Raw genomic sequence first — 18,497 nt, forward strand, 5'->3', positions numbered from 1 at the left:
AAGAAATTACATATCAAAAGTATTTTATATTTGGAAAACTTGCTTTTAATAGCAAAAGTCCCCTCTAAATGCACCTCAAGAGAAAGACATTCAGCCACAGACCAAAATAGTTTTTATAATACTTCCGAACATTTTCAAGCATTCTATCTATAATTTCCAGGAGGCCCTCTAAAAACTTTTAATAGTAAAAATAAAATAAATCTTGAGAAACAATGCAGAAAATAAATTAATGTTCTTGAAAATTTTCTTCCTTAGACACATGGTCTCTATTTAGCTTATATGACTGAAGTAATATAAAGTATATAAATAAGATAAAGTATATGAATATAAAGTAATGTAAGTATGAAGTGAATTTTTCTTTAAAGGAAACAAAAAAAAAAAAAAGGAAACTCACCTTAGAACTAGCTGTAACATCACATCTTCACAATGTAAACCAATGAGAGTTCTGAACAATGCCAGGGACACCACACAAAGCTGGTAAGCAAGAGACACATATTCTAGTTCAGATGTTGGAACGATAACTGCACTCCCCACAGATGGTAAATAAATCAGAATTACAAAATAAAATGGCCTCTCTTTTTATTTAGCAGTTTTGATAAAAAGCATGCTGTTGCCAGAGAGAACATGTATTCAGGGTATCAATTCTATAGGATTTGATTAGAAAGCCAGTGTCTGGAATTATGCCACTGTGCAGAATTATCCTCCTACAAAAATGCCTGTGCTCATATTTCCAACTTTTAAAGATCCAGACAGATAAACATTCCCTCTACAATTCTCCAGTTCTCTCTCTCTCTCTCTCTTTCTTTCTCTCTCTCTCTCTAACACACACACACACACACACACACACACACACACACATTCACCCACACTCCTGTTTAGGTAATTTGTTTTCCTGAGTTATTTTCAAATATGACATTAGTTATTAGACAGGGCTCACAGAAAATTGCATATAACCTAGCCAAGTCTCCCTTCAGAGTTCTTAGCCTCAAGCTCAGCTCCTCTCTTGGCTTTGGGGCAAACATTTTCCTTGGCTCCATTTCCCATTGTGCTGATGGTGAGATAATGTTCTTTTCAAAGATGTTCATCAAAAAACAAGAATTCTATCTATCTCTGATTTCCAAAAAGAAAAGGTAAACTGCCAAATAGGGGAGATACCCAAAGGTGTATTGTAAAATCTTTGTACCCTTTTGAGTGTAAGCTTTTATCAATCTACTGGGCGATTTAAGTAATTTTAAGTTCTCATTCTTTGTACGGAAGAATAAATGCTAGTCTGTCTTCTAGGCAGGCTGGACTTAAAATCTGGCCAATGAAATCCACAACAAGGCTGTAAAGAAAGAGTTTTACTTAGCCTAACCCAAAACATCTCTTAGTCTCAGGGCAGGTCATGTACTTGTAGTTAGCTAGAAGCAACATACTCTGTTCCCATTACCAAGTCTTTGCACATGTGGTTCCATTACCTGCAATGCCTTTTCCTGACTCCTCCACTGCCTATCTATTCTCAAAGTCTTAGCTAAGGCATCACCTCACTTAAGAAATCTTTCTGTTCTGTCTCACAATATTACCATCCAACACCTCCTTTCCCCAGCTTAGTTAGGTTTCCTTCTTATCGATTGCCGCAGTATCCCCTGCAAATCACTGTTACTTTATTAGATTACATAGTAATAGTATATAATAATTACATAACTGCTCATTGTTAAGGGTGAGCAGATTTCAGTTTCAGTGCTTTTCTATAAAACTCCTATCTGGCCTCTTTGTTGAAATGAATAAGCTGACTCTAAAATTCATATGGAAATGCAGTTGACCCAGAATAGTCAAAACAAACTTGAAGAAACAAGTTGGAGAACTCACCATGCCTGGTTTCAAAACGTTACAAAGCTACAGTAATCAGGTAAACTGCCAAATAGGGGAGTTTATACACTCTGCTGAGTGTATCTGTCTTTTTATTATTGAGTTGTAGGAGGTGTATCTGTCTTTTTATTATTGAGTTGTAGGAGGTGTTTACTCTGTATACAAGTACCTTATCAGATACATGATTTGCAAAAATTTCCTGCCACTCTGTGAATTATCTTTTCAAGTTCCTGTTGTTGTCCATTGAAGGCAAAAGTTTTTAATTTTGATAATTTCCAATTTATCAATTTTTTCATTTGTTGTTCATGCTATTGGTGTCATATCTAAGAAAACATGGCCAAAGCTACAAGGAGTTACTCCTATGATTTCTTATAAGAGTTTTATAGTTTTAGCTCTTACATTTAGGTCTTTGATCCATTTTGAGTTAAGTTTTTATATGGCATGAGGTGAGGATTCAGCCTTATTATTTTGCACATGGATATCCAATTGTCTCAGCACCATTTGTTAAAAAGACTATTCTTTCTCCCACTGAGTGGTCTTGAAATCTCATTGAAAACTAAGTGACCATAAATATACGAGTTTATTTCTGGATTTTCAATTCTGTACCACTGATCTGTATGTCTATCCTGTACCACACTGCTCTGATTACTGTAGCTTTGTAACGTTTTGAAACCAGGCATGGTGAGTTCTCCAACTTGTTTCTTCAAGTTTGTTTTGACTATTCTGGGTCAACTGCATTTCCATATGAATTTTAGAGTCAGCTTATTCATTTCAACAAAGAGGCCAGATAGGAGTTTTATAGAAAAGCACTGAAACTGTAGATCAATTTGGGGAGTATTCCTATATTAACAATATTAAGTCTTCTGGTCTATGAACATGGGGTGTTTTCTCATTTATTTAGGTCTTCTTTAATTTAAACAATGTTTTATAGTTTCTGCAGCATAAGTTTTGCACTTCTTTTGTAAATTTATTCATATTTTATTCTTTTGATGTTATTCTAAATTGATTTTTGTACATTAATCTTGTATCCTGCAACCTTACTATACTCATTCATTCTAAAAATTTTTAGTGCATTCCTTAGTTTTTTACATACAAGAGCATGTCATCTACAAACATGGATTATTTTACTTTTAGTATAAATGTTTTTTATTTTCTTATTTATTTGCCCTGGCTAGAACTTCAAGTACCATCTTGAACAGAATTGATGAGAGAAGGCATCTTACCTTATTCCTTATCTTACTGAAAAAACATTCTTCACCATTAAGTATGATGTTAGCTCTGACATTTTCATAGATGCCTTTTATCAGATTGCTAGGAAATTCCCCTCTATTTCTAGTTTGTTGAGTATGCTGTTGATAATCATGATGTTTTCCTTTATCTTGTTGATACGATGTATTACTAATTGGTTTTCAGACCTTAAAGCAGCTTTACAATCCTAGTTTGATAAATCCCACTTGATCATGGTGTATAATCCTTTCTACTTACTCTAATTTCATTTGCTAGTGTTTTATTGAGAATTTTGGGGCCTATATTCATAATAGCTGTTAGTGTATAGTTTTCCTGTGGTATATTTGTTTAGTTTTGGAATCAGAATAACACTGGCTTCATAGAATGAGTTGAGATGTATTTCCTCCTCTTCTAATTTTTGAAAGATTCTGTGAAGAATTTGTATAAATTGTTCATTTTTTAAACTGATAAAGAATACATAACATAAAATTTAACATCTTAATGATTTTTAAGCATACAAATCACTACTGGTAACTATATTCACATTGTTGCACAACAGATCTCTAAAACGTTTACACTTTGCAAAACTGAAACCACCAAACAACTCCCCATTTTCCCCATCACCCAGCTCCAGGAAACCATCATTTTACCCTCTGTTTCTTTAAGTTTGACTATTTTAGATCCTTCACATGAGTGGAATCCTACAAACGTCTTCACATGTCTTTTTTGTGACTGGCTTACTTCATTAGCATAACACCCTCAAAGATCATGTTGTAGCATGTGACAAGATTTCCTTTTTTTAAGGTTGAATAACATTCTATTCCACTGTGTGTATATGACATACTCTCTTATCTATTCATCCATCAATGGACAATCTAGGTTGCTTCAACCTCTTGGCTATTGTGAATAATGCTGCAAAGAACGTGGGTGTACAAATATCTTTTCAAGATCCTGCTTTAAATTCTTTTAGATATATACTCAGAAGTGGGATTGCTGGATAATGCAGTAATCCTATGTTTAATTTCTTGAGAAACCTCCATGCTGTTTTCCATAATGGCTGCACCAATTTACATTCTCATAAACAAAGCCCAAAGGTTTCAGTATTTACACATTCTCACCAACACTTACATTTTTCTATTTTTTTTATAGTGGCCACCATAATGGATATGAGATAATATCTCATTGTGGTTTTGATTTACACTTCTCTAATCTTTTCATATGTTTTTTGGTCATTTGTATGTCTTGTTTGTAGAAATATTCAAGTACTTTGTTCATTTTTAAGTTAGATTGTTTGGGTTTTTGGTTGGTGATGAGTTATATAACTTTTTATATATTCTGGATACTATCCCTTATCACATATATGACTTATAAATATTTTCTCCCATTTTGTAGGTTGCCCTTTCACCTTGTTGATTATTTCACTTGATATGCCTAAGTTGTTAAGTTTGGTGTACTCCCAGCTGTCTATTTTTCCCTATGCTTCTGGTGTCATATCCAAGAAATTATTACAAAATCCATTGCTATGAAGTTTTCCTCTGTTTTCTTCTAGGAGTTTGGTACTTTTAGATCTTATGCTTAGGTCTTTGATCCATTTTGAGTTAATTTTTTATATTGTGTAAGGTAAGGGTTCAACTTCATTCTTTTGCATGTGGATATCCAGTTTTACAAGTATCATTTGTTGATGAAACATCTTTTCTTATTGTGTAGTCTTCGCAGCCTCATCAAAGATCATTTACCATAATACAAGGGTTCATATCTGTTTCATTCTGTTTTCTATTCTGTTTCATTGGTCTTTATGCCAGTACCACACTGTTTTGTATTACTATTGCTTTGTAATATGTTTTAAAATAAGGAAGTGTGAACTCTCCAACTTTTTCCTTCTTTTTCAATATTATTTTAGCTATTCATGGTCCCTTGAGATTTCATATATATTTTAGGATTTTTTTTTCTATTTCTGCCCAAAAAATGCCATTCGGATTTTGTAAGAAATTGCATGGAATCTGTAAATTGCTTTGAGTAATATGGCCATTTTAACAAAAATAAGTTTTTCAATCCATGAACATGGAACGTCTTTCCATGTATTTGTTCTTCTTTCATTTCTTTCAATAATGTTTTGTAGTTTTCAGTGTACAAGTCTTTCACCTCCTCAGTTAAGTTTATTCCTAAGTATTTTATTCTTTTTGATGCTATTATAAATAGCTTTTTCAAATTTCCTTTTCAGATTGTTCATAGTTAATATATAGAAATTATTTATGTGTGTTGACTTTGTATCCTGCAACTTTACTGAACTCGCTTGTTAGCTCTAACATTGTTTTGGTGACCTCTTTAGGGTTTTCTATATACATGATCATGTTGTCTACAAACAGAGACAGTTTAACTTCTTTCTTTCCAATTTAAATGCCTTCTATTTCTTTCTCTTGCCTAATTGCTCTGGCTAGGACCTCTAAGTGGCCATCCTTGCCTTGTTTCTGATTTTAGAGAAAAAACTTTTAGTCTTTCACCATTGAGTAAGATGTTAGGTGTGGGCTTTTCATGTAAGGCCTTCACTAGGTAGAAGTTGTTTCCTTATATTTCTAGTTTGTTGAGTGTTTTTATCATGGAAGGTTGTTGAATTTGTCAAGTGCTTTTTCTGCATCAATTGAGGTTACTCTGTGGGTTTTGTCCTTCATTCTGTTAGTGCGGTATATTACACTGACAGACTTTCCTATGGTGAAGCATCATTACATTCTAGGAATAAGTCACACTTGGCCATGTTGTACAGTCCTTATCATGTGCTGTTGAATTCTTTTTGCTAGTATTTTGTTAAAGATTTCTGCATCAATAGTCATCAGGGATACTGGCCTCTAGTTTTCTCGAAGTATCTTTGTCTAGCTTTGGTATCAGAGCAAAACTGGCCTCATAAAATTAGTTTAAAATGTTTCTGGATCTTCAATTTTTTAGGCATTCAAGGATGATTGATGTTAATTCTTGTGTACATGTTTGGTAGAATTCGTCAGTGAAGCCATCTGGTCCTGGGTTTTTCTTTGTTTTAAGATTTTTAAATTATTATTACTGCTTTGATCTCCTTACTAGAGGTAAATCTGTTCAGATTTTTTTTTTATGTCTTCATGATTCAGACTTGGTAGGCTATATGTTTCTAAGAATGTATCCAGGTCTCCTAAGTCATTCAGTTTGTTGGTATATAATTGTGGCATGCTCTTTTTTATTTCTATGGCATAAGTTGTAATGTCCTCTTTCTCGTTTCTAATTTTAGTTATCTGAGTCATCTCTCTTTTTTCTTAGTTAATCCAGCTAATGGTTAATCAATGTTGTTGTTGTTATTGTTGTTTCAAAAAACCAAGTCTTGGTTTCATTGATTTTTTTTTCCATTCTTTAATTTATTTTTGCTCTGATCTTTATTATTTTCTTCCATCTGCTAACTTTAATTCATTCTTCTTTGTCTAGTTCCTGGAGATGTATAGATTGTTGCTTCAAGATTTTCTTTTTTAACCTAAGTATTTACAGCTATAAAATTCCCTCTTAGTACTGCTTTCACTGCATCTCATAAGTTTTGCCATGTTGTGCTTTTATTTTCACTTGTCTCCAGATATTTTCTAAATTCCCTTGTGGTTTCTTCTTTGGCCCAAGAATCTGTTGCTTAATTTGTATATATTTGTAATTTTCTCCAGTTTTCCTTCTGCTATTTATTTCTAGTTTCATTCCATTGCAGTCAGAAAAAAATTATTTGTGCGCTTTCAATTTTTGTAAATGTGTTGAACCTTGCTTTATGACCTAACATGTGGTCTATCCTGGAGAATATTCCATGTGTATTTGAGAAGAACATATATCCTGCTATTGCTGGATGAAGTATTTGGTATATGTCTGTTAGGTCCAATTGGTTTATAGCGTTGTTTAAATCCTCTGTTTCCTTCTTTATCTTCTGTCTGATATTTCTGTCCACTAAATATTGGGGCATTGAAGTCTCCTGCTATTATTGTGCAGCTGTCTATCTCTCCCTGTAATTCTGTCAATATTTGGTTCATATATTTGGGAACTCTGATTTTATGTTCATATAGATAGAGATAATTTTTATATGCATATATATATTATTTTTATATCTTACTAGTGAATTGACCCTTTTATCATTGCATAATGTCATTTCTTATCTCTTGTGTCCTTTTGTGTCTCTTTATCTTAAAGTCTAATTTTTAAATATAAGTACAACCATCTCTGCTTTCTTTCAGTTACCATTTGCATGGGATATCTTTTTCCATCTTTTGACTTTCAGCTTATGCATGTTCTTAGATCAAAAGTGAGTGTCTTTCAGACAGTATATTCTTGGATCTTGTCTTTTTATCTCTTTAGCCAGTTTATATCTTTTGATTAGGGTGTTTAATCCATCTATATTTAAAATAATTACTGAGATGGAAGGACTTAATATTGCTGTTTTGTTGTTTTTTAAGTGTCTTGCAGCTATTTTATTCCTCTTTTCCCAATGAACAGACGGAACATAAGCAGCAAGCAATGTCAAGCAAGCAATTCACTCTTCTCTTTCCCTCACAAGGCAAAAGTCAGTAATTGGAAGTTTTCTGTGGATCTTGCCACACTGTGGTGGGGAGGGGGCATGGCTAGAGCAGGTAATAATGCCACCAGTTTTCCTACACATTCAATATGTCTCTTCTTGGCTTTGTGCTGCAACCTTTTAACCGGTGTTCTTACAAAGTTTCTCAAGTTCTTACAAAGGCAATTTGCATAAATTTTTGTTAAGTAGGTTTCTCTGTGAGGGAATAAGGACCTGGGTGTTCCTATTCCACCACTTTGCTGACCTTACTTTTTAACTAGTCCCTAAATGTTTGATAGAATTCACCAGTGAGGCCATCTGGGTCTGGGCTTTTCTTCGTGAGTAGCTTTTTAAACTTCTATTGTAATCTCTTATTTTGATATAAATTTATTTAGATTTTCAATTTCATAAGTTTGTGTCTTTCTAGAATTTGTCTGTTTCATCTAAGTTATCCTCTAGCATACAGTTGCTCATAGTACTCACTTACAATTGATTTTATTTCTGTAAGATTGATAGTAATATCCTCCTCTTTCATTTCTCATTTTAGTAATTTGAGACTTCCCTCTGTTTTCCTCAGTGTAACTAAAGGTTTGTCAATCTTGTCAAAAAATTAACTTTTTATTTCACCTATCTTCTCCATTTTTAAAATTTTCAATTTCATTAACTTCTGCTCTAATCCTTATTGTTTTCTTTCTGCTTGCTTTGAGTTTGCTCTTCTTTTTCCAGTGTGTGGAAGTAGAAGCTTAGGTTGCTGCTTTGAGCTCTTTCCTCTTCTTTTAACATATGTGTTCACAACTATATATTTAACTTTAAACAATGCTTTTACTGTGTCTCATAAATCTGGGTATATATCATCTTCATTCTCATTTATCTCAAAGTAAATTCTCATTTCCCTTGTGATTTCTTCTTTGACCCACTAATTAGAAGTGTGTCATTTAAATTCCATATACTTGTGAATTTCCCAAATTTCTTTCTGTCAATAATTTTTTAATTTCCATCCATTATGATCAGAGAACATACTCTGCATGATTTAAATCCTCTTAAATTCACTGAGGCTTGTTATATGGCCTAGCATATGGTCTGTCTTGGAGAATATTCTATGTACATTTGATGAGAATGTATATTATATTACTGTTAAGTGTGGTGCTAATTGAATATTTTCTCTAGTATAACATTTTAATTCCTTTAAATGATTTTTCCACTATATTTTTTTAGTTATTTTCTTGCTTTAGGGCTTCCAGTATACATTTTAACTTAACAGAATTTACTTCAGATTTATATTAAATTAGCTCTGGTAAAATACAGAAATATTACTCCTACATAAGTCTATTCCCTCTTCCTCCCTTTGTGCAATTATTATTATACATATGACCTCTATATATGTTACAAACCAAATGACAGATACATTCTCATTTGTTTGTTTTTAAAACAAGAATTGCAATTAAGTAGAAAAAGCCTTTGGGGAGGAGTATTTTTCAAGCTAATTAGAGCTTCAAAATAAAGAATGACCACCCAAATTCACAACTTTCCAAACTTCCATTTCAAAACAACTCATGGGCAGAAATATGATCTCCAATACCCAGACTTGATGCACTCCGGTTCCTTGTTTTTACCTGCACTTAAGTCCACATATTCCCCTGCATCTTGCCCACACAGAATTGCATCTGCTAGTTCTACAGAAGAAAGTGCTAATACAGAGAAATCGAGAAAGGCACCCTATGAAAGGCAGGAGGTGTCACCTCTTTGACAGAAGAATTCCTGAGACCAAAACATATTACCCTGTTCATCTCTACCTAAGTAGAAAGAAAGTAATGGCCACAAAATGATAACAACGAAAGAAAGAAAGAAAGGAAAGAAAGAAAGAAAGGACAGAAAGGACAGAAAGGAAAGAATGGGGGGGAGGAAAAAGAAAAAAAAGAGCAAAAGAGAATATTAATAATTTCATTCCCAAAACAAACTCTGCTGAAATCTGTTCTGAGTTATAAGTTCCCTTCTGCTAGAGTTCTCCTTACCCGAAATGGGGTGTTGATTCGACTCGTGAGAGTGTCTAGGATGTGGACGTTCTCGTGCTGGTGCAATAGGATAAAACGGAGGAAGATCTCAAGCAGTGCTGGCTCAGAGATGCTACGCAGGAAAAGGTCCAGATACGCAGTTGTGGTCATGACCTCCTCCACAGTCACCTACGACCAACAACAGAGTAAGCACAGGTGAGCCTCCTCTTGATGCTGTGATACACGCCTTTCCCGCGGACCCCAGCCTCACCACAGTCACCCCATCAAGGCAAGAACACGCCTGCCACGAAAACACACTTCACAGCTTTATCTGAAGCCTATAACCTATTCACATTCCACAATACCTCATACTGCTTTCACCCTTTAATTCAGTAAGGGAAAAGAAAGGCATAAAGAATCAATTCAAGTGTTCTGACAACTCTAATCATCAAATGCAGTTCAAATACCATAAAGATTTTAGGGTGTAATCAAAAATGAAGAAAAAAGATAATTGAAAGTATTTACACGGTTAGTAAAGGATTAATTAGAAAGCTCAGAATAACTTGTTTCATTATTAGTCATTCAATAAACATTTATTGGGACCTGCTATGTACAAGGAGCTGAAAACATAAGAACATTCTTTATGTCCAAGAAGATGAGCTATAACAAGCAAAACGATAATATAAATTGCAAAGGAGCAGTAGAGACACAAAGTGCTGCAGATGTTCAGATGTGTTTCTGGAGAGTTGCAAGTCAAATTTTTATAACTGAATAATACACATCAAATGTTATTTATAAAGCACTATAAGAACTTACTGCTTATAAAGTAACTGTGACTTTTTTATAATACAAATTAATATTTGCTACCTGGTATGATATTCTCATGAGTAAAATGTCAACTTTTCAGTGAATAACACTCTGAAGAGCCAAGTTTTTCAAGAAGCTGAGGATTTGATGCTTAACGTATCAAAATTCTAACCTTAAACACTTTTATTGGGAATATTTTAAGAGCTAGTATATATATCTTTGCCCTCCTAAGATGAGAATATACCATCTCTTAATAAATAGAGGTCATTCCCAGAGTCATCAATTGTCCTGCATAAGTATAAAGAAACAGCCACACCTGAATGCATGAAAACCACCAGAGAAATAGTTCAAACTTTCAGAGTCTAATACCACATACCCTAGAAATCTTAGCAATACTTCCACCATGATACAAATGCACTCGATTTTAAACAGAACAGATGGCAATACTTTTTGAGTAATTTTTATTTTCTCTTTTCCATTTTTTAAAATCTTCTTTCTTTCTCTTCCTTTAAAAGTGTTAGCTGTCACATTATCGTACGGTTACTGGGCCATTCCTTTTATATTCCATTCCTCTTCCCCTTTTTATTTTCGGCTTTCAAAATCCACAGATTAGTTTAGAAACCAGATGTCCAGATCTGCTACATAAGTGTAGATGAGCCCTGAGTGGATGCATCTGTGCATAAAGGCTTGGAGATATCTATTTTGGCTGCTTAAATTACTTTTAAAAAGTTCTTGGTGCTCAGCTATCTTCTGGATAGATGAACCCAGGTGGATAAGGTATTACCAAATCAGTGTGTCTGTTTTCTTTATCCTAAGCAAGGCATGCTCATCCAGTGCATTAGAATCTAATGAGAAGTCATTCCACAGTGGTCTGAGTACATATCATAGTGCAAATCCACTTCTCCCAGCTTGGTGCCAACACTGCAAACTCTCAGACATTCAATACACCACTATGTCATCTGACCAACTTCAAAGAGCTCTCTGTGGCCCAAATATAGCAACAGAAACAGGTAAGCATCGACTATTTAACAAATAAATCGCATTGAGAAGAGTGCTTTTTATGGTCTGCCCCTGCTTCTGAAACAAACTGCTTCCATCTTCGTGTTTCCTGATGTTTTCTAGTCCCATGTATGGAGCACTCCGAATGCTGCCCTGGGACACACACTGTGTTTTTTCCTTTATTACCCCAATGCAATGTACAAAGCCTGGCACATAGAATGTACTTTTTCCTGAGTGAATCACAGCCCCAAAGATCTAGTAATTTATATTTGCCAGAGTTTAGTTTGACTTTTAACTATTTTTTTATCCTCTACATGTGTCCTGAAGGCCCCAGAGAGTAGAGAGACATATTCTATAAAGATCTCTGTAATAACTGATGTCACCAATCATAGCTAAGAGGGAAATGAATCCTACATTAGCTCACATCCACTTCACTACTGCAAACTTGGGACCCTTTAGCAGAAACTTAATCCTAAATGATTTAGGCAACAATCTAATTCCCCAACAATCTTGATCACTAGAAAAATCTGCATAATCGTTACAAACAGGCCATGTATGTAGTTTCTGTAATACAATATTTTCAACTTATCTATGGAACACTGCTGAACTGACACGTCATACAAATTCAAGTCTTTGTACCAATAATGTAGCATCAGCTTTTTCCCCCTTAAGTTACACATGACTTTAATAAGCTCAAAAGCACAGCAATAAACTCCTTAGACTATAAGTCTCAGTCTTTGAGGGCTAACATGAAAGAAGGGCAGTAAACATCTATTGTTTACTACTGTTAGGCTGTATAAATGAAAATATTTCTTTTTTAGAAATCAAAGCTGTCATTTACAAGCTAAGAGGATTTAAGAAAGCACTTGGAGGGGCAGCCTTTATATAACATGCTATAAATATTAAAAACCCAAGTCCATTAAGCATTAAGTTGCATATTCTTTATAAACTGAGGTCATACTCACCTTAAACAAATACCCAAACCAGGAAAATCCGGCTCCCTCTCCTTCCATCTTTTCCTTCCATCATATCCTCAGAGCCTTTAGGAGCTTTTTATACCAGAAAATCTTTTCCTGCCCCATTATTTTACTTTCAGAAACTTCCTCTAATCCCCCAAATAGGCAACCTCCTCAACGAGGATGAGACCAGAGCCTAAGTGTGATCATTTGGAAAGCTAACAATAAAACACCAGGGAAAAGATGCTCTGCTGTGCAGAATGTAAAACAAAATCTTCTGCTAATGCCCTAAAGATGAGTTAGCAAGACTAGAAAGTTGTATCCTCTTCATGCTTCCGTTATGAAGGGCAATCAGCTGCTAATGTAAGTAAGACTTTCTGTCTTAGAGATGACTATCAATATTTATTTACCTTGTTCTATAAAGAATTGCAGGTAGCTACAAATGTATATAGTAATACTAATAGAAACAATAAATGACATTCTACCTTACTGCCATATCATACACAATAATAAAGTTTAGGGATACTAAAGCTTAAGAATGTTATTTCATACTAAAGGTGGGCCACAATGACTGAAATAACCTAAAGAAAATTCAGTGTTTTTTTTTTTTTTTTTTTTTTTTATTGCATTTTAGGTTTTGGGGTACATGTGAAAAACATGCAAAGTTGTTGCATAGGTGCATTCATGGCAGTGTGATTTGCTGCCTCCCTCCCCCTCACCCATATCTGGCATTTCTCCCCATGCTATCCCTCCCCAACTCCCCCCCCGCTGTCCCCCCCACTCCCCCGCAACAGACCCCCGTGTATAGTGCTCCCCTCCCTGTGTCCATGTGTTCTCCTTGTTCAACACCCTCCTATGAGTGAGAACATGTGGTGTTTGGTTTTGTGTTCTTGTGTCAGTTTGCTGAGAATGATGGTTTCCAGGTTCATCCATGTCCCTACAAAGGACGCGAACTCCTCATTTTTAATGGCTGCATAATATTCCATGGTGTATATGTGCCACATTTTTCCTGTCCAGTCTATCATCGATGGGCATTTGGGTTGGTTCCAGGTCTTTGCTATTGTAAACTGTGCTGCAATGAACATTCGTGTGCATGTGTCCTTATAGTAGAACGATTTATAATCCTTTGGATATATGCCCAGTAATGGGATTGCTGGGTCAAATGGAATTTCTATTTCTAGGTCCTTGAGGAATCGCCACACTGTTTTCCACAGTGGTTGAACTAATTTACACTCCCACCAACAGTGTAAAAGTGTTCCTATTTCTCCACATCCTCTCCAGCATCATCTATTTTCTCCAGATTTTTTAATGATCGCCATTCTAACTGGCGTGAGATGGTATCTCAATGTAGTTTTGATTTGCATTTCTCTAATGACCAGTGATGATGAGCATTTTTTCATATGTTTGTTGGCCTCTTGTATGTCTTCTTTTGTAAAGTATCTGTTCATATCCTTCGCCCATTTTTGAATGGGCTTGTTTGTTTTTTTCTTGTAAATCTTTTTTAGCTCGTTGTAAATTCTGGATATCAGCCCTTTGTCAGATGGGTAGGCTGCAAAAATTTTTTCCCATTCTGTTGGTTGCCGATTCACTCTATTGACTGTTTCTTTTGCCGTGCAGAAGCTGTGGAGTTTGATTAGGTCCCATTTGTCTATTTTGGCTTTTGTTGCCAATGCTTTTGGTGTTTTGGTCATAAAGTCCTTGCCTACGCCTATGTCCTGAATGGTTTTGCCTAGGTTTCCTTCTAGTGTTTTTATGGTGTTAGGCCTTATGTTTAAGTCTTTAATCCATCTGGAGTCAATTTTAGTGTAAGGTGTCAGGAAGGGGTCGAGTTTCTGCTTTCTGCATATGGTTAGCCAAATTCAGTGTTTACAAACAAATAATTGACCCTGACAAGAACAGTTGTTACTCTAAAGAATGTATCTGCTTAAGCACTATTATGTGATTACTTTCAACCCAAGTTCCAGAATAGAGGCCTGACTCAGGTACTTGATTTTACTGCTATCGAGGCCAGTTTAGTCCATCCTTGGAAATAAACCTTTCTCCGCCCATCTTCTCCACATTCCTAAAGCCCTTGCCCAGGTCCTTCTTCACACCAAGAATCTTCACCAATCCCTTAAGCTGGTGTTTTTGAAACTATAGTTTGAGATCCAAGAGTGGGTAGTGAATTCAGTTTTTGGTTCATTAATGGTTTAGACCAGATTCCAATAGAAACTATTAGAGTACCCTGAATGTATGTAGTAAGGGCAAGTCCTGTTTTGTCAAACTTGTGTATACATATTTTGTTGGAAATATACATAAGGCAACACATATATGTGCTTTGCTTGCAAATTCAGTAAATACACATATATATGAAAACATATAAAATATATTTCTGACTGTGAGCTGAAGCCAAAAACATCTGAAAAACACCACAGGAGCACAGTTCACAATCATCTATGTCATCCTTTCACCCACCAGTTCTCATCCCCAGTTTCCTGTGCTAAGCTATAACCCAGCACGGTCTGGCCTGGAAGAAGTGCACACATAGGTGAGATCAGTTTTCTGAACAGAACGGCGACTGAATTTACAATCTACTCTTTTTTTGTCTTAGGCTAAGAGCTCCAAAAGTGTGTTTTTATTTTTTATTAGAATTTCAAGCTTCTCAGAAATAGGCAAAATGGACAGTGTGTTTTCTTGTGGACAGGGTATTTGTTTAAGGTGCGTATGACCTCACCTTAAAAAGGAGGAGGGTGGGGAGGGGTGAGGTGACATCACACATCACATTCCACTTATATAAAACCAAAGCTCTACAAAAAAATTAAAGCCAGAACCAAACCCAGCCATCATGCCCACAACTGCAGCAGCACATTAATTTATTGCACAGCATAGGAATGAAATTGAGCATATAGACATTCTGACCTTTCTGTAATCAGCTCTAGTTGGGCAATCCCATTTGCATCTAAATTAGCACCAGAATCCTCACTATAATGGCAGGTTTATGTGTGTCCTGAAAAATACATTTCCCACCTGCTAACTGTTTTTTTGTGATCTACTCACATTGGAACAAACAGATGGATCCTACCTTCTGTCACTCAGGCAGGTGGCAGGCAGTGGGGTCAGGTGACAGTGGCACCCTCTCCAAATTAGTAGCCACCCTTCCTTGGCTTTTCCTTTGATACCAGAGGAAAAAACTAGCTAACTGCTGGTTCATCTGGGTCATCGGAGAGTCATCAGCCCCAGTGGCTCCAACCAGAGTGAGGCTCTCGCTGAACTCAGCAGAGGGGAAAAGAAGGACAAGGCTGGATCACACAAAACAGGAGTGAAAGGGTCTCAACAGGGAATACCGGCTACAAGCCTGCCTGCTGCTGCCAGAGAGAGCCAAGCCAATGGACAGGCAGGAGGCACATCCACCCACCTGCAGCCAAGGGCAGCAGCTGGATGGGCTCTTCACAGCCATCTTCTCCCCTCCAAGGACACGAAGCACCAAGAAGAACATTCAACTACAAAAGGAAAGACAGACACCCTGGTTCTCAGCAAGCAGCTCTACTGTTTCAGCCAAAAATTCAGGACAGAAAATATTCAATGCCTCCAGATCTGAAAATAGTCTGCAGTTGATGATTCTGGCTCCCTCCCACCAGCTCCCCATGCCTCCCTTCTGCTCTCCGACCTCTAGGCCACACGCTACATTGCTAGCACCGCCAGAGGCCAGCTGGGGAGGTGAATGGAGGTGACAGCCAAAGTCAGCAAGTTTGCTGATTTATTCCTAAAATATTTGAGGAAGGAGGAAACAGGGTGGCTACAATGAGGATTTCAGCAACATGTTTTGAGGCAAGTGTATTAAAATAAAAGCCAATCTCTGCCGTTTCTTCCCCACATTTTTTCATTGGATCTGTAATACATTAAATATATTAGTGTAATATATTCATATTTTCTGGGAGAAAAGGGAAGCAGTGAACCAATGGCTTTTCAGGGTCCTTCCAGACCCTGAATGGTGAAACACTGCTCATCTCCCCAACAGAAGTTGGAGCTGGGGTCTGTCTGCCTGGGGAAAACCAGGCACCAGAGGCACACATGGGCAGCAGTGCCACTCACACCACAGGCAGTGGCAGTGCTTCCAAGGCCATGTGGCTTCCTCACTGAGTGCTGCTTCTCTGAAGCTGCTCTCAATGCATTTAACTGGCCTGAATTTGAGGTTTTCTGAATAAACACTGATGACCCGTCCCCCAAGTACAAACTTTATTATCTGGGATTTGGTTGATTGTTTTTCTGCACTTCCCATTTTGTTCTCGGTGTGTAGGTTACCTTGTCATGAATATTGTCAACTGTTATGGATGCTGCACCTTTGGGGCTCCTAACTTTTCCTACATCTCCTCGCAACGGGAACATATCAGGAATGGCCCTATTCAACAAACATTCAGGCAGGTGTGAAAGCTCTGCACCGGGTGAGGGGACAGAAAGATGAACAAAAAACAGTTCTGGGTGCTTTGCTATTGTAAGCAGAAGCCAAACGCATTAGGAAATTCTACTTAAGACCTGAACTTATGTGAGATCTATACCAGGAGTCAGAGTTATGCTAGCCTTGCAGAGAATACGGCTGCCAGCTCTGAGTAGAAAATGAGGTTTTGAGGAAAACAAAGAGAGGAAGATAATAGAGAATGGTTTTCAGAAAAAGGAGAGGCTTTGGAGCTGGACAAGCTAGAGTTCAATTCCTAACATTTATTACCTGTATGACCTTGATTGTGTTATTTAATCTCTGTAAGCCTGTTTCCTCCTCTGCAAAATGGGGATAATCCACCATCTTTGAAGGTATTCAGAGGATTAAAGAGAATGTGCATACATCTCAACACATAGAAGGCATTCAGTAAAGGATGGCTATTATTTCCCAACTTGGGTCATCAGTTTAAAATAAGCCAAACTGAGGCAAAAAAAAAAAAAAAAGGACCAGGAAGCACGCAGGAGTGTTGGTAGCAAAAGAACAAAATGTGCCTGTCTATACATATTTTTGGGGGTGGAGGGGGAAAAGTACAACCTCCCCTATAGAAAATGAACACCACATCCATTTCCACTCCCTCCCCATTCCCTCCCAGGCATTTTGCAGAATCAGAAGGTTTTGAGGTGGCCACAAGGGATGGGTTATATCAGCCCCAAAGATTCAGTGTGTCCTAGAATAGACTGTAGTTACAAGGGACACAGAAACTCTCCAAAACATATTTTCTTCTGTATTTGCCAATGTTAGTCAATCTAAACCTCATTCTAACCCTACAGGATGAGCTGACCAATACTGACAGAACAAGAATAAAGCTGACATCACCAATAAAAATGGTCCTATGTCCAATGGGTCGATGCTGCAATTAGGGTTGGCCAAGGTGAAGGGTTACTGCTTTCATTACATCAAAAGTTATTTCGCTTGCTTATCATAAACCTCTCTCTTTGGAGGGTTCAGCAAATAGCTATGTCTATAGCCTCCTTTCCTATACTATGTGTGCATAATTTGTACCCTGCAGCTTCATTATGATAGAATTTATTAGATTATAATTCAGTATATGATCCATTTTACTTGGACCTCATCTAATAAAGTTTAACTACTGAATATCCCAAATATCCCATAAGAAAGGTAATATATAGCATGGTTCTGAGGTAATAATTAACAAGGAAATATCAGGGGATTTTGGCTCAGAAACAAAGATCTGAAGAGTATTCCAAAGAATCACTTGATTCTTTTCTTTCCTGTTTACTAACTGTTCCAGAAAGAGTCCCTTTTTGATTCAAACTTCTTGGTTACAATTTGAAAAACAACAAAAACAACATCAGTGACCAGTATTGAGCACCTAGTACGTAACTAAGGACTATTCTAAGCATATTGTTTCAGTTATTTGAGTCCAAACAATCTTATGAGAACTAACTCCAGATGGTCTAAGCAGAAAAGATACTTACTGAAGGGGTGTCTCACAGAATCACCAGAAGGCTGGAGCAACAGACTTAGAAAGAAAAAGAGGTCTGGTGCTGGGCTGCCAAAACACAAACACCCACGACACCCTTCTTTCAAACACAAACAGAGATTACACAGCTTCTTTTGGCAACACAGCTTAGGGAGGCTCATAATCTTTTGAATCAGAAGAAAGTACTTATCATCATAAAGGGAGATTCCAC

At 36.6% G+C, this 18,497-nt stretch overlaps 1 protein-coding gene across 4 annotated transcripts in view; it reads right to left on the reverse strand.

The window, feature by feature from the left end:
* Positions 1-18,497, reverse strand: part of FHIP1A (FHF complex subunit HOOK interacting protein 1A) — a 282,110-nt gene that overhangs the window by 34,735 nt on the left and 228,878 nt on the right. For all 4 annotated transcript variants that reach the window (XM_012470035.2, XM_012470037.2, XM_012470036.2 and 1 more), the window contains 2 exons: positions 9,628-9,795; positions 395-474 (listed from right to left, as the gene is read on the reverse strand). In XM_012470035.2, coding sequence (XP_012325458.1) covers positions 395-474; positions 9,628-9,795 — 248 coding nt within the window. The remainder of the gene's footprint in view (positions 1-394; positions 475-9,627; positions 9,796-18,497) is intronic.

Source organism: Aotus nancymaae, unplaced genomic scaffold (genome assembly GCF_030222135.1).
Source record: "Aotus nancymaae isolate 86718 unplaced genomic scaffold, 86718_ANA_hifiasm-v0.15.2.pri h1tg000033l, whole genome shotgun sequence".
NCBI classification, from domain to species: domain Eukaryota; kingdom Metazoa; phylum Chordata; class Mammalia; order Primates; family Aotidae; genus Aotus; species Aotus nancymaae.